At 63.0% G+C, this 14,061-nt stretch overlaps 1 protein-coding gene across 1 annotated transcript in view; it reads right to left on the minus strand.

Annotated features, from left to right (window-relative positions):
• KIF21B (kinesin family member 21B) overlaps nucleotides 1–14,061 on the minus strand; it is a 41,140-nt gene that overhangs the window by 12,341 nt on the left and 14,738 nt on the right. The window contains exons 9-25 of the mRNA XM_065872008.1: nucleotides 12,936–13,085; nucleotides 12,725–12,859; nucleotides 12,303–12,470; nucleotides 11,887–12,002; nucleotides 11,263–11,458; nucleotides 10,001–10,190; nucleotides 9,136–9,199; nucleotides 8,856–9,056; nucleotides 8,437–8,518; nucleotides 8,064–8,157; nucleotides 7,120–7,311; nucleotides 5,012–5,211; nucleotides 1,722–1,829; nucleotides 1,232–1,300; nucleotides 622–854; nucleotides 340–487; nucleotides 32–226 (exon numbers count right to left, since the gene is read on the minus strand). Coding sequence (XP_065728080.1) covers nucleotides 32–226; nucleotides 340–487; nucleotides 622–854; nucleotides 1,232–1,300; nucleotides 1,722–1,829; nucleotides 5,012–5,211; nucleotides 7,120–7,311; nucleotides 8,064–8,157; nucleotides 8,437–8,518; nucleotides 8,856–9,056; nucleotides 9,136–9,199; nucleotides 10,001–10,190; nucleotides 11,263–11,458; nucleotides 11,887–12,002; nucleotides 12,303–12,470; nucleotides 12,725–12,859; nucleotides 12,936–13,085 — 2,541 coding nt within the window. The remainder of the gene's footprint in view (nucleotides 1–31; nucleotides 227–339; nucleotides 488–621; nucleotides 855–1,231; nucleotides 1,301–1,721; nucleotides 1,830–5,011; nucleotides 5,212–7,119; nucleotides 7,312–8,063; nucleotides 8,158–8,436; nucleotides 8,519–8,855; nucleotides 9,057–9,135; nucleotides 9,200–10,000; nucleotides 10,191–11,262; nucleotides 11,459–11,886; nucleotides 12,003–12,302; nucleotides 12,471–12,724; nucleotides 12,860–12,935; nucleotides 13,086–14,061) is intronic.

The following is a 14,061-nucleotide window of genomic DNA, read 5'->3' on the forward strand; positions in this document are numbered from 1 at the left end:
GGCGCCCTCCCGCTGCCCCGCCCACAGGCACCTTGGTCTCCTCCAGCTGCACAATGGTGGCCTGGCAGTCGCCGATGCTGTCGTTGATGTAGTCGATGTTGGCCGCCAGCACCTCGATCTCCTCTGCCAGCTCCTGCAGCCCCTTCTCCTCCTCCGGGCTCTCGGCCTGCAGCCGCTCCCGCTTCCTCCTCAAGGCCTCCTGCAGGAGGGACAGCTCCTCCCTTTTCTGGGGGGAGGGAGGAGGCCTCAGGCTGCTGCCCGGGCCCAGTGGAGGAGGGGCGGGGGGGGGGGGGGGGGGGGGAAGGACAGAGCCGGGCGGGGGCGGGGCGGGGCGGGCACCTTGATGAGCCGCTCCATGTCAGCCTCCAGGTTGGCGATGGCCATCCTCTGCATGACGATGTCGACAATCCTCCGTTCCAGCGACTGCCACTTGAGCCTGGCGGCCTTACTGAAGCTCTGGCTGGCCCCCTTCTTCTGGAACTTCTTTCTGGGGGGGCAGAGGCAAAGGGGCGGGGGCAGGACCACCCTCAGCCCCTGCAGCTGCGTGGAGACCCCGACCCAGAGCCGACGGTCGAGGGGACCCTGGCGCTTGCCTCCCCCAGGGGCTCCCAGCCGCCTCACCTGGCGGGGCGGGCGCCAGACACGGGGGGCATGGGGTGGTTCTCCAGGAAGTGGCTGATCTTGTGGTCCCACTGGCGCACGATGCTGGAGACGGAGCGCGCCCCCGATTCGGCCTCGGACGAGGTGGTGCTGGCCGACACCTCGGCACCCGAGTCCAGCAGGGGTGACTTTGGTCCCACTCGGCCCGCCACCCGCTCAGACATGGGCTTGGCCAGACGCCTCAGGGCAGAAACCTGGGGGCCCAAAGGAGCGGGACCCGGTGGACAGGGTGCCCCCAGCCTGCGGAAAGGCCCGGGCGGGGGCGCGGGGCAAGGAGAATACAGGGCCGCTCTGTCCTGGCCTGGGTTTGGGACTGAGAAAGGTCCAAAGGGTCTCCAACGTGAAACGGACACAAAAGAGGCTCCCCGTCCTTTTGAAAAGTTACACAACTGAGGCAGGCATCTGGACCAGAGCCTGCAGCCCACCCCCAGCCTCAGCACTCTAGCTGAGAAAGGCCCTCCCACGGGGGCCACCCCAAGTCAGCACGTGGCCAGAGGGAGCCAGGGCCACAGGGGGGTGCTCTCAGGACAGGGGGGCAGGGCAGGGGCCGTGGGGGAGGGGCCATGCTCACCTCCTGGGTTTTCCTCCTCAGGACCATTTCCTGCTGCCGCTTCTGGGACTCCAGAGCTCGGATTTGAAACTGTGGGTGAGAGGAGAGGGTGGGGTCTACACCCAGGCCCTAAGCCCGTTCCACCCGGGCTGGCCCCGGAGGTGAGCGCCTTGTGTAGCTAAAACTCGCCAGTAAAGGGGCCCCAGCGTTTGGGTCCCTTTCTCCACGAGGACACGTCTCTTGGCCTCTTCTCCCCACCATGCGCGAGGAGGCTGGAGCAGAGAGCTGGAAGCTGTTGGTGACCTGGGCAGGGTCCTACCCAGCGGTGGGCTCGAGGCCTGGCTCGGAAGCCCACAAGGACGGGGCTGGGCTCCTGCGACCGTCCTGCCCTCCCGCGTAGGGCCGCGCCTCTCCTCAAAGTGCCACCGTCACCGCTTAGGCCCGCGTGGCCAGGAGGGGCGGCCGGGCATGCAGGGGGCCGGGGGCTGGGGGAACCTCGCGGTGCCCTCACCTCCTGCCGCCGCTGCTCCTTCTTGAGCTGTGCGATCTCCCGGTTCCTCTTGGTCTCCGCCAGCCGCCGCCGGTGTTGCTCTTCCCGCATCTGCTTCATCAGGGCCACCTGGGACAGGGCAGGGGGGGGCGGTTGAGGGGAGGCCCGAGGCCTGCGTGGAGGGGCTGGCTCGGAGGATGCCAGGCCGGGGTGGAAGCCACCAGGTGGCAGTGCCTCAGGGGATCTGGCCCCACCTTGTCCACAGGGGTCGAAGGTGTCCCACCACCTGGGCAACCTACCGAAAGGAGCGGCCTTATTGCCGGCCCAGCCATGCAGGTGGGACCAGTCTGCAGGGTCCAGCCACGGCCCCCAGTGCTCTGCTCACAGCCCCTGGTGGTCCTCACGCAGAGCCACCGCCAGTGCCCAGACATTCTGGGACCAGCCTAAGTTGCTAGAGGCAAGTGGTCCTGCCTGGATGGAGCAGCGTTCTCTCTCCCGTCCGCAGCTGAGCTGCCGACGGGGCGCGTTCCCAGGCCAGGTTCTCATGGTGACGACGATAAAAACCAGCGTCATTTACTGAGCCCACACTGTATGCCCAGCCCCGTCCTCACGATAATCAAACACGACAGGCAGTATCACTCCTATTTTATAAATAAGAAAGGAGCCTCGGAGAAACAGAATGACTTAAAGTCAGAAAATCAGTAAGGGGTGGCCAGACTCCTGGCCCAGGTCGCTTTGCTTCAAAATCCAGCTCTTACCATGGCCGTGGGGATGGCACCAGGCAAGGTCAGAGCAGAGCTGGCGACCAAGCACAGAGCCTGGAGCCGAGCTCTCGGAGGGCCGGCCAAAGGCTCAGAGAGCATCATCGGGGAGGCCAGAGGTGACCCGGCACAATGGGGAGCCGTGTGCTGGGTCCTTGGAGCATCCACCCCCCGGCCCCAGAGCACAGAGTGCAAAGTGCACAGGGGTCAGACGCCTTCCATGTGACGGCGCCATGAGAATCAGGTGCGGGCTGTCCCTCCTCTGCCACTGAGGCCTCAGACACCCCAGGAATGTCACCAGCCTGCCCTGAGGACAGTTAAGAGAGGAAATGGCCCGGGAGGAAGGCTGGAAGGACTGTGCCGGCTTCTGCCTCAGAAGGCAGGCTGTGTCGGGGGGAAGCTACAGAGACGAGGAGGGCTCCCTGCTGCTGGGCCTTTGGGGGTCCAGAACAAATGCTCCCCCAAAGGGCTGGGGCTGACAAGAGAAGCCAAGCCTGGGCTGGAAGCGGACCCAAGCCCTGCCCACAGGGAGCTGCACGCACACTGGGACGGCCGCCCTCATATGGAGCCGGGGCCAGAGCCTTCCCGGGGAGGAACGTGTCTTTCTGGACAAAGGTCCATCTGTCCAACTCTGCCTGTGTGGCCGAGTCCCAGGGAGGTCACCACAGGGGTGGTGGTCTCAGAACGGGTGGGAACGTTCCAGGCAGGTGACAGCACAGCACCCGAGGCCAGCACTGCTCTGAGTGTCTCCTCTCCTTTAGGACACCTCTGTAAACCGCAGGGCCTGCCCCTGAACTGTGGTGGCAGGGTCCTGGGCACTGGCTCTCACGGCATCTGGTTAGAATCCTTGACGGCTGCCCTCGGTGCTTCTGACAGGAACCCTGGGCCCCTGCTGGGCACCCTGGGACGGCCCAAGGGTGCTCTTTTCAGCCTCTTTCCTAGGCTCACAAGAGCACAGTTAGCCGGGCAGAGCGGGGCCCCCGGCTGAAGGGCTGAGCAAGCTGAGATTGAAACCCGGGAACACGCAGGGACCCTCTGTCCTTCACACAGATGCTGGGCATTATTATATTATTTTTTCAGGCTTCAGAGCCATAGAAAGATCCTCCCTCATACGGATCTACAGTAGAGTCACCTCCCGCTAAGATGAGGGCCGGCCGGCACCAGCCAGGACCGCCTCGAGAGGTGTTAGCCAGGGAGCCTCCAGGGAGACAGAGTTAGGACGCAGGCAGAGCCCCCAGAACGCTCCAGGAGCTGCAGAGTGAGTGCAGCCTCCAAATGGGGACAACCAAGGCCCTGGTCCCTCCCTCCTACCACCAGAGGGCGCCCGCCGACCCAAGTCCCCCTCTTCCTCCTGCAGCCGGGATCAGCATCTGCTAGTGGAGGTCCCAGGGGCAAACCGGCTCCCTGGGGCCAGTGCAGGACGGACAGTCTGAGCAGAGCGAGACTGCCCCTTCTCCACCCTGGACAGGCTGATGGGCCCTGGATGTGTGGCCCAGGCGTGGCTGGGGACAGAGCCTGCCCGGGGGGGCGGCTAGCCTGAGGGCTGAGGGTCCACCTGTCAGAACCTGCACCACCACAGCATCACCCCTCCGCTGTACACTGGTCAGCGCCAGCCCAGTCGGGCGGTGAGGACGCAGTTACTACGGCACCGGGTGCTCCCCTCTGTGGGACCTGTTCCCAAGGCCAGCTGTCTGCAGCTCGCTGGGGTCCTGTCCCAGGGCCTGGTGCAGGGCTGCAGGGAGCCGGGGTACACGGGGGGCTGGGGCCAGGGCAGGAACGCGGACCAGGCAGCCAAGGGGACAGAGGACGTAAAGGCAGCACGGATCTTCGGGCCCCGAAGGGGGAAGGAGGACCCAGCCGGACGGGGAGGCATTAGAGACAGGAGCCAGACTTGAGCGCCCCGGACGACGGCAACTGGAAAAGGGTGGCGGCAGAGAACTGAGTCTGAATCCCAGCGCTGCCCCAGGAGGCGGGAGTCACTCTCCGAGGAAGTGGCAGTGACACCTGAGCTGCTTTCTCCAGCTCCACCTCAGGACCCAATGAGGTCGTGGTGCTGGGGGACTGGCGGAGAGCCACATGCAATCATCACTACATAATTATTATTATTATGAGTATAGGCAAATGTGGCACAGGTGGGAGGCCTCACGTGCACTGCGTGAGGGGCGGGGTCCCTGGGGACCCTCTCCTGCTCCTCCAGGGGTAAAGGTTCTTTCACCCTGGACAACGCACTAAGAGGACCGGGTCCAGGACCAGGATGGGGCTGAAACAGGCAATATCGTGTGTCAAGACAAGCAGCCACGCTGACAGCAATGATTATTTTTAACATGGTAAGTAGGTCTGAAACTACACCCCTGCCCCCCCAGCCCCCTTTTGACGCCTTCATCTCGGCCCCGCCCCCACTCACCCCAGCCTCGCCCCTACCTAGGCTTTCTTCATCTCGGCCCCGCCCCCGCTCCACCTTGGCCACGCCCCCGCGCCACCGTGGCCACGTCCCACTCCCACCTTGGCCACGCCCCCGCCCCGGCCCCAGCCCCCCGCCCTGGACCCCACCTTGGCCTTCTTCATCTCGGCCACCTCGGCCTGCAGCTTCTTGAGTTCCCTCTCGTAGCGAGACTGGTTCTTGAGCAGCCGCGCGTGCTCCTTCTGCGCAGCCTGCAGCTTCTGCAGGTCCCGGTTCATCTCCCGCAGCCTCTTCTCATAGTCCGCCTTGATCTTGTTGGCCTTCTCCTCCGTGTAGCACTCCATGGTACCTGCGTGCAGCGGGGCAGGGTCTGCGCAGGTCCCTGGGCCCCAGTACCCGGGCAGCCTGGGCTCCAGTGTCGGCGCGTGACGTGGGCGAGTCACACCCTCCTCCACCCGTTCCTTCGTGTGAACAAGGAGGGGCTCGGACTAGACACCCAAGGGCATTCTAAGGACCTTGAAGGGGTGATTTCATCCTGAGATCTCTGAGCCCCTGCCCGTCAGCTTGCCATGAGGGGCCTGAGGACCACTTCCGCTGGCTCGGTTCTGACCCGTGATTGGAGGAAAGGGCCGGGACCAGTGGGAAGGGGAAGAGTTAACAAGAGAAGACAGAGTGAGTGGGCTCGGGGAGAAGGAGCGACCTGGTTCTCCACCCTTGACCTTTCCTACCTGAACTGCCAACGTCTAAGAGACATGGCAAACTAGCAGGTGCAAACCCACCTCCTCGACCTCCACCCCCTCACCCAGCAGTCCTCCCCATCTCAGTATCTCATCACATCCTTCCAGAAGCTCCCTCCCTGGAGGCATCTTTGGCTCCCTTCTCTTAATCCCCCACCAACCAATCAACAAAGGCTTTCATTTCCACCTTCAAAATGGATCCGGAATACGACCACTTCTCACTTCCTCCTGTCCAAACCATCTCCCACCAGGACCTTTATAAGAGTTTCCTAACTGGTCTCAAGCTTCCACTTTTGCTTCCCTGCACAGCAGCCAAAGCGACCTTGCCAGAATGCTTTCAAAATTTACATCACAGGGCTTCCCTGGTGGTGCAGTGGTTGAGAGTCCGCCTGCTGATGCAGGGGACACGGGTTCGTGCCCCAGTCTGGGAAGATTCCACATGCCGCAGAGCGGCTGGGCCCGTGAGCCATGGCCGTTGAGCCTGCGCGTCCAGAGCCTGTGCTCCACAACGGGAGAGGCCACAGCAGTGAGAGGCCCGCGTACCGCAAAAAAAAAAAAAAAACAACAACAAAAAAACATCACACCCCTTAAAACCCCACACTTCCCATGTCCCTCAGAGAATAAGACAAAAATCCTTAAAATGACTGACACACCTGGTCTGACATTTCTCCTCTGATCTCCTTGACAGCTAGTGTCCCCTCTCACCGTGCTCCAGCCATCGGGGCCCTCGTCATGCCACCAACACGCCCGGTGCACGCCTGCCTCGGGGCCTTGGTATCTTCTGTTCCCTCTGCCTGCAATGCTCTTCCCCTCACTCATTCTCTCCAGAACTATCTCACCTCCTTCAAGTCTTTGCTCAGATGCCAGCTTCTCAGCAAAGTCTCCCACCACCATCCTTCTCAACACGCCCACCCCCTCCCCAGCCCACCTTGCCCCCTCCCCTACTTGACACTTATCACCCCCTGACATGCTATAGGATCTGCCACTTATCTTATTTACGTCTGTCTCTCCCCACTCGAACGTGCGTTCCAAAATCTCTAGCATCTAGAACAAGGACCGCTCTGCAAGACGCACTCAGTGCATGTTTGCTGAGTAAGTGAACCAACGAGTGGATGAGTGCGTGAGTCATGGGATGCAGGGGCTGAGAGCCATGTAAGGAAGATAACATTGTGAGAAGCAGACTTGTAAATGCGATCAAAGGAAACACCCAAGGAGCAAATTCAGGAAGAAAGGCTGAGGGAGTTCACCTTCATGGGCCTGGAGACAGGATTCTAATACTTAAGGCGATGGTAAAAATAATAGAAATGATAAACTGAGAACGTAGCAAAGGGACCAGAGTTGGACACAAGGACTTTCTGACTGTGGGTCTAAGTGCACACAGTCCAAGGTCAGAATGCCCCGCCCAGAGGCCCAGGTAACCCGGTGGTGCCCTTCTGACGGGGAGGGGCCCGGGGAGGGGGTGTGTGGCGGGTACGGGGCGGGGCTTCGCGGGGGCGGGGCTTCGCGGGGCGGGGCCTCACTGAGGTTCTGCAGCACGCGGTCCCGCTCCAGCTGCGTGTCCCGGATCTTGTTCTGCAACAGGATCAGCTTCTCCTCGTACTGGTGCTTGAGCGTCTGGAGCCGCCGCTGGCTGTTCTCCAGCTCGTCAATCAGCTTCTGCTTGATTTCGATCTCGCACGTCAGGTCGGCCAGGTCAGCCTGGTAGTTCACCTCTGTGGGGGCAGAGACAGGCTGGACCGGGGGCCGGGGGCCAGGGGCGTGGTGGAGGGGACGGGCCTTCCCCTGGCCAGCCGTGACCACTCAGTGACCAGTGGCGAGAGGAAGCGACACATCCCATGGTGGGAAGTGCTGCCAGGTGGCAACACCCTTAAAGAGCTGCCCGGGAAGCGCGGGCCTGGGCCAGGGAGCTGGGGGGTGGGGCGACCAGGCGTCCCACCCGCCTCTGCTGTGCCCCAGAGGCCGATGCCCACTCGCCGTGGACGACCTGGGAGCCAGCAGGGCTGGAGGAGGGAGAGGACCCAGAGCAGCCAGCAGGACTCTGGGTCGGAGCAGAGCTGAGGGACACACGTCCCGTTTAGAGGAGTGGGCTGCAGACCAGCCAGACCTAGGTCCAAGGCCCAGCTCTGCATCTCCCACACGGGGAGGCCACCAACCCTCGTGAGCTTGCTCTTCAGTGGTGACAAAGGGAGGAGACCTAACACCTCCGTCCAGGGTGGTTGTGAGGATGCAGAGGCCAGGCCCGTGAAGGGTAGAGCTCGCCTCAGTGCCCGGCACCCGCAGGCGCTCAGTGAGAGTTTGCTGCTGCCATCGCGTCCCTGTTGTTTCTGCTACTACTGGTTTCACGTCTAAGTTCGGCCGGGACACCCGCTGCCGCAGCAGTTTCTCTGCGCTTGCGTGGCAGGCAGCCCCGCCCCGGGCAGCCCCACCCAGGAGCACGCACGCACGCACGCACACACGCACGCACCCTTGTCCTCGGGGTCGGAGTCCGAGTCCACCAGGCTCTCCTCGCTGCCCGAGTCCTCGTCCTCACGGCCGCTCTCCTCCGGCTCCTCGTCCTCCTGGGCACCAGGCGCCGTCAGGAGGGTGGGGAATGCGGGGTGCGCGGTGGTGGGGGGGCCTCCCACCCACGCCTCCCAACAGCCTGGGCAGAGCCCCTCTATGGAAGTCTCCTGCCCCCATCCCCCAGCTGGGAAGAGGGGCTGAAGGATGGACGTCACCATGGTGACCAGTCAGATACCGCGAGGCGTAAGGAGCCCCGCCCCGGCGCAAGGATGTCATGGCGACCCGCACCCCGGCAGGGACATGGGGGCGGCCCGAGGTGGGCGGGGGACCCTCACCTCCTCGGCCTCATTGTCATCGGTCTCCTCGCTGTTCTCCTGTTGGAGTTTTGCCCTCTTTTTGAAGGCTTCCTTCTCTGGGCTGCCCAGGAGTGAAGGGTGGACCGGTTAGGGTACTGACCAGCCTTCAGTGTGTGGGTGGGGCGGGGGGATGGGGGGCAAGAGCGCCTCGTCTCTAGGCGCTGGGCTGGGCTCCGGTTCTGCAGGGATCCACTGCTCTTCCCTGGCCCCCAACTCAGAATGAACCCCGGGTGGACTCCACCCTCCCTCTCCTCGGGGAAAGCCCAGCGTCAGAGGAAGGTGGGAGGCTTCTGCCCACAAATGAGACCCGCCCACTGAGTCCCCAGGTCACCCGGGGTACGCACAGCCCCTGCTGGACACAGGGTCCTGGGGGCCGCCTGGGGGGAGCCTCCCCTCACCTCTTTCTCCGCTGCCTGACCTCCTTCTTCTTGAGCCTCTCCAGGTCCTGCTTGGCTCGGCGGATGACCTCAGCGGCGTCCTCCATGGAGCCGGTCGGGACGACCGGGGACGCGCCCAGGGAGTAGGGACCCCGGGTCGAGGCCCGAGAGAGGCTGCGACGCAGGGACTCGTTCATGGCCTCGCTCTCCAGGAGCTTGGTCCTGCAGAAGGGAGGGTGGGGGGCGGGTGAGCGGCACTGCCTCGGCCCCAGGGCGCCCAGGTGCGCAGGGGCTCACTCACCGCAGGTCCTCAATCTCCCGGATGTAGTTCTGGATCAGAGCGCCGATGGCCTCGCTGCCGTCTCCTGAGGGGGTGGCAGGGAGGAAGAACAGTTAAGATAATAAGTACAGAAAGGACCTTAGCTCCAAGCTGGTGGTCTTATATCACTGTCTCCTCCAACAGGGCCTTTTTCAAGGAGGAATCTATCAAAGAGGGACTTGTCTGTGGGCGCAGAGACACACAGGCGCAGCTGCTAACGGCGAGACTGGAAACAAGCAAATATCCATCACTAGAGGCTGTTACGATAAATTATTCGTTGCCATCACATTTGGAACACTGTGCAGCGGAAGAGCATTAAGTAGGCTTGTATGTTTTTAATACGGAAAGATCCCAGGGTGGCGCAGTGGTTAAGAATCCGCCTGCCAATGCAGGGGACACGGGTTCGATCCCTGGTCCGGGGAGATCCCACATGCCGCAGAGCAACGAAGCCCGTGCACCACAACTACGGAGCCTGCGCTCTAGAGCCCGCGTGCCACAAGTACTGAAGCCCATGCGCCTAGAGCCCACGCTCCGCAACAGGAGAAGCCACAGCGACGAGAAGCCCACTCACCACAACGAAGCCTAGCCCCCGCTCGCCGCAACTAGAGAAAGCCCGCGCGCAGCAGCGAAGACCCAATGCAGCCAAAAATAATAATAATACAAAAAAAAAATACAGAAAGATCCCTACGGCGTAATGCTAAGTGGAAAGGGAGTCAGAGGACAGTACCTATGATCGCATTTTCAGAGAAAGAAAACGCCGCCCTGCACGCCCCACGTCCCGGGCTGGGTGGGGGGCGGAGGTCCCAGCCCACCCGCGCCCGGAGCCAGCCTGGCGCTCCTGACTCACCGGCCTTGGCCAGGAGCAGGTTGGCCTCCTGGCTCATGAGCTGTGTGACACGGCTGTTGATGGCGTCGATGGCCTCCTGCATGGCCTTGACCCGCAGGCGCAGGGCCCCGTTCTCCTTCTGCAGCATCGCGTTCTCCCGGAACAGGTCACTGTAGCCCTCGGCACCATCCTCCCCGATCACCCTCTTGCCCTGGGAGGAGGGGCGGGGCGAGGGGTCAGGGGCGGGGAGGCGGGGGTGATGATACTCTTCCCCGCCACCCCCGCCCCGGCCCCTCCCTCGGCGAGGTGGCCCTGCCAACCTCCCAGCGCTCAGAAACCTGCCGTGGCCCCAGTGACAACAAGAAGTCCACATTTTGTGACCAGCCACTGCAGGCCACTGTGTTCTCACTCCACCTCCCTCTCTACTGCTCACCTTCCCGTCTCCCCAGACATGAACCCGACCCAAAGGGCCCCGGTGGGTGGCACGAAGGAGGACGGCAGTCTGGGTGTGAGACTACAGGGAGGGGTGGAGATTGGAGCACAGAGTCGCCCTCAGTCTAAAAGGCGCAGCCACTTGGGCCACTCCAGCCAGCTCAGCGCCAGATCATTACATCTTCAGATTTTTAAAAGAAAACGGAAACTCCCTGATTTTCAGAAAGCATGACAGCTACGTTGCATTCTTCTAAAGCAAAGGGCGAGTCAGACCAAAACCCACTTGTGTGCTAGGTCCGGGCCAGGGGCCACAGCTGGTGACCTTTGCCTTAGTCACATAGAATGGGACGCGCCCCCAAAGGCGCTCGTTTTTCCTGTCTCTGTTCCTTTGCACGTGGCTTGCTGGCATCCTAGGACACCTGCTCCACTTCCTTTTGCTGGTGTCTCATTCATTCCTCAAGATCCTATAAAAGGTCCCCTCCTCCATGAGGCCCTCCCTGACCACCTGAGCAAGGAGGGCCAATCCTCTCCCCTGCAGCATCCCCCAGGCACGCTGGACCACTCACGTGGTCCCCATCAACTCTCCTCATTCTGTTTCGCAGCCTAGAGTCTTACCTGGTCCAACACGGAATATTCAGCAGACGGGAAACCCCAGCAGAGCGTCTGCCCTACACATGAGATCTATGCAAGCAGGGGTGTGCTCTTCCTTCTCTTATATTCTAAGCCCTGAGGGCTCCGACTTCGTATGCGCGGGTCACCCACCAGGTGAGCCCGGCACTGGGCACCGCGGCTGGCACGTGGCGATGCCCAGGGCGCGGGGAGGCCGGGTGGGGGTGGGGGGGCCCGCTCACCGCCTTGTACTCCATCAGCTCCATCTGCAGGCGTGCAATCTCGGCCCGCAGCGCACTGATCTGCTGGCTGGTCTTGTCCTGGTTCACCACCACCTTGTTCTTGATGTTGCGGGCTCGGTTGGCGTATTTGAGCGTGTTGAGCGTCTCCATGAAGTCCCGGTCAGAGGGGCTCACGCAGGCGATCATGATGGTCTGGCTGGGGAGCATGGGGGAGTGGGGTGGGGAGTGAGGGACGAGGGCATGGCCGGCCCAGGAGCATCACTTGAGAGCAGATCCCGCTCCCGCCTGGAAGCCCTAAGGCCCTGGGCAGAACCTGGGACGTGGGGATCCGGACTACCTAGCCCAGGTTTCCACTCCAACAGTGGTGACCACAGCGAGGGAGGCCGTGATGTGTCATCGCTGAAATCGTGGCCCTGTGTGTGTCCTTAGCGCCCCCGTCTATTTTCCCCGTTGGGCTCTAGCACCTCCTTTAGGACTATCCCTCCCTGCTGTGTAGTTGAGAAAGCTGGGTCCGACCGTAGTGGCCGACGGGCACCTGTCCACTGGGCCTTCTGCCTCCAACCCTCCCACCAGTGTGCCCCTGCGCCTTCACCCCTGCCCCTCCCTGGGGTGGTGGGCAGGTACCTGTTGCCGCCCAGCGAGTCCTGGAGGAGCCGGGTGAGCTTGGAGTCCCTGTAGGGCACGTGCACCACTTTCTTGCTCTGGTCCCCCAAGGCGCTGATCACGTTGCCCAAGGCCAGCTGCGGGAGACAGGCGGTGCGAGATAGGCGGCGCGCTGGAGAGCACCCAGGGAGGGAGGGGGGTGGGACCAGCGGCTCTTGAGCCGCAGGACCTGCCCCGCTGACCCCAGCAGCCCTCAGGCTCCCTGAGGGTTTAAAGGCAGATGTGTGATGGTTGGTGACGTCAGGCAGTCGGGGACAGGGGGAGGGGAAGGTCCAGAGGCCCAACAGTAGTGACATACGGGGCTCCGGCCAGTAGCCGGCCCAAGGGGGGCCTGGGGAGGGTCTGAGGCTGAGCCGTGCTGGCCGCCGTGTGCCTACCAGCCCACAGTTGATGGAGATGCCCTCCTTGGCCCGCTCGCCTGTGGCCCCCGTCCGCTTCAGCCGCTCTGAGCCGGCCAGGTCCACAAAGTGAAACTTGGCGGTGAGCGTCTCATACTCGCCCGAGGGAGCGGTGCCGTCGGGAAGCCCGGTCACGGCCTCGTTCACCTGCAGGGAAGCGGGCGTGTGACTCCCGGCCCCCCGCCCACCTTGGGCTCCTCTGCTCTCAGCCCCTGCCCTCGGGATTCGGGGGGCAGCGTGGCTGGGGGGCTCACACACACAGCGCATCTGACTGAGTGCACCTGCCGGTTCTCCCCGCCTGAGAGAAAGAAAGGTCCGCAAGCTGGCAGGGTGAGCCCGCGCCCCAGAGCCCGGGCTCCGTCCCCACCCCGCCCTCCGACACGCCGCCAAGGGCTCCTCACCAGGTCGGGCCGGGTGCACAGGCGCATCTGGCACACGTGGATGGTGAAGATGGCGTGGGAGCGGGAGCTCTGCACGTTCATCTGGGTGCTGGCCGTGGTGCGTGACAGGGCGCCCTGCTTCAGGCACTGGATCAGCTGGGGAGTGCAGACGTGAGGACCAGCTGGCTGCAAACCCGGCCCCCAGCCCCCGGGCGGCTCCTCAGATGCTCACCTCCTCCTGGGAGCTGATGAGGCGGGAGGTGACGCCCGTGGTGTAGATGCCGCCGTTGGCGTCCTCGTGGATCTTGATGTTGGACCTGCGGTGGCGGGCGTCAGGGTCGCGGGCGCTGTCGAAGAGGTCGAGGATCTCCTCGTTGTAGAGCTGTGAGGGCGGAAGACAGCCGCTGGGTGCAGGTGGGTGCGGAGGGGCCCGGGGGGCTTTCTCTCGTGTCACAGGCCAGCTCTGCTTTGCAGGTGTGGAAACCAGGCTCTGGGAGGCAACCTGGCCACCCCCGGTGGGCTCTCTGGGCTCTGGCTCCGGGATCTTTCCCCTGGACAGTGTAGGGCAGCTGGGCCCCAGGGAGAGCTATCCTGAGAGCCCTTCCGCTCCCCAAGGAAGTGGCACCCAGCGCTCAGCCCTGGTGGGGGGCTAAGGACCTGGTGGGGACAAGGGGACTCGAGTCCTCACGTGGACAAACATCATGTGACTGTGGTTGGGGCAGAGCCTGGGATGTTACAGGGCGGGAGAGGGGGTGGGGGTGTGGCTCCAGGAGGGAGGGGGGTGGAACTCAGTGGAGAGCTGAGCAGCGCCCTGTCCTATCCCTATGGCCCCTGGGGGCTGAGGAATGTGGGATGGAGAGCAGTCTGGGGACGCCACCACGGGAGGCGGCCTGGCCAGAAGCAGCACCCCGTTTCAGAGGGTCTCAGGCTTGCACACGCTTGTGTTTGGAGTCGCTGGCAGGGAAAGTTTCACCTGCTGGTGTTTCCACCATGCAGGGGGGATGGGGCAGCCGGTCAGCGGCCAACAGAATCCCGTGGGGGGAGGGGCAGGCCACAGCCCTCGGACATCCGAGGCTTTGATGGCCTTAAAGGGACAGAAATACCCCACAGGAAGGGGAAGAGGAAACGGCAGGGACCGGTGCAGACGTGGGGGCCTTGGTGTCTGTCTGTCTGCTGGGACAGACGCATGGCATCATTTAACCCCTTGTGGGTCACCCTTTGGCATGGGTTTTCTAGGTACTGAACTGCTCTTCGGGGCCCTCTATGGCAAAAGAATGGAGAAAGGAAAAAACAAAGAGATGAGGAAGCTTATAGAAATACACAGCATAGGACACGCATACACACAAACACGCATACAG

Source organism: Phocoena phocoena, chromosome 1, assembly GCF_963924675.1.
Source record: "Phocoena phocoena chromosome 1, mPhoPho1.1, whole genome shotgun sequence".
Lineage (NCBI taxonomy): Eukaryota > Metazoa > Chordata > Mammalia > Artiodactyla > Phocoenidae > Phocoena > Phocoena phocoena.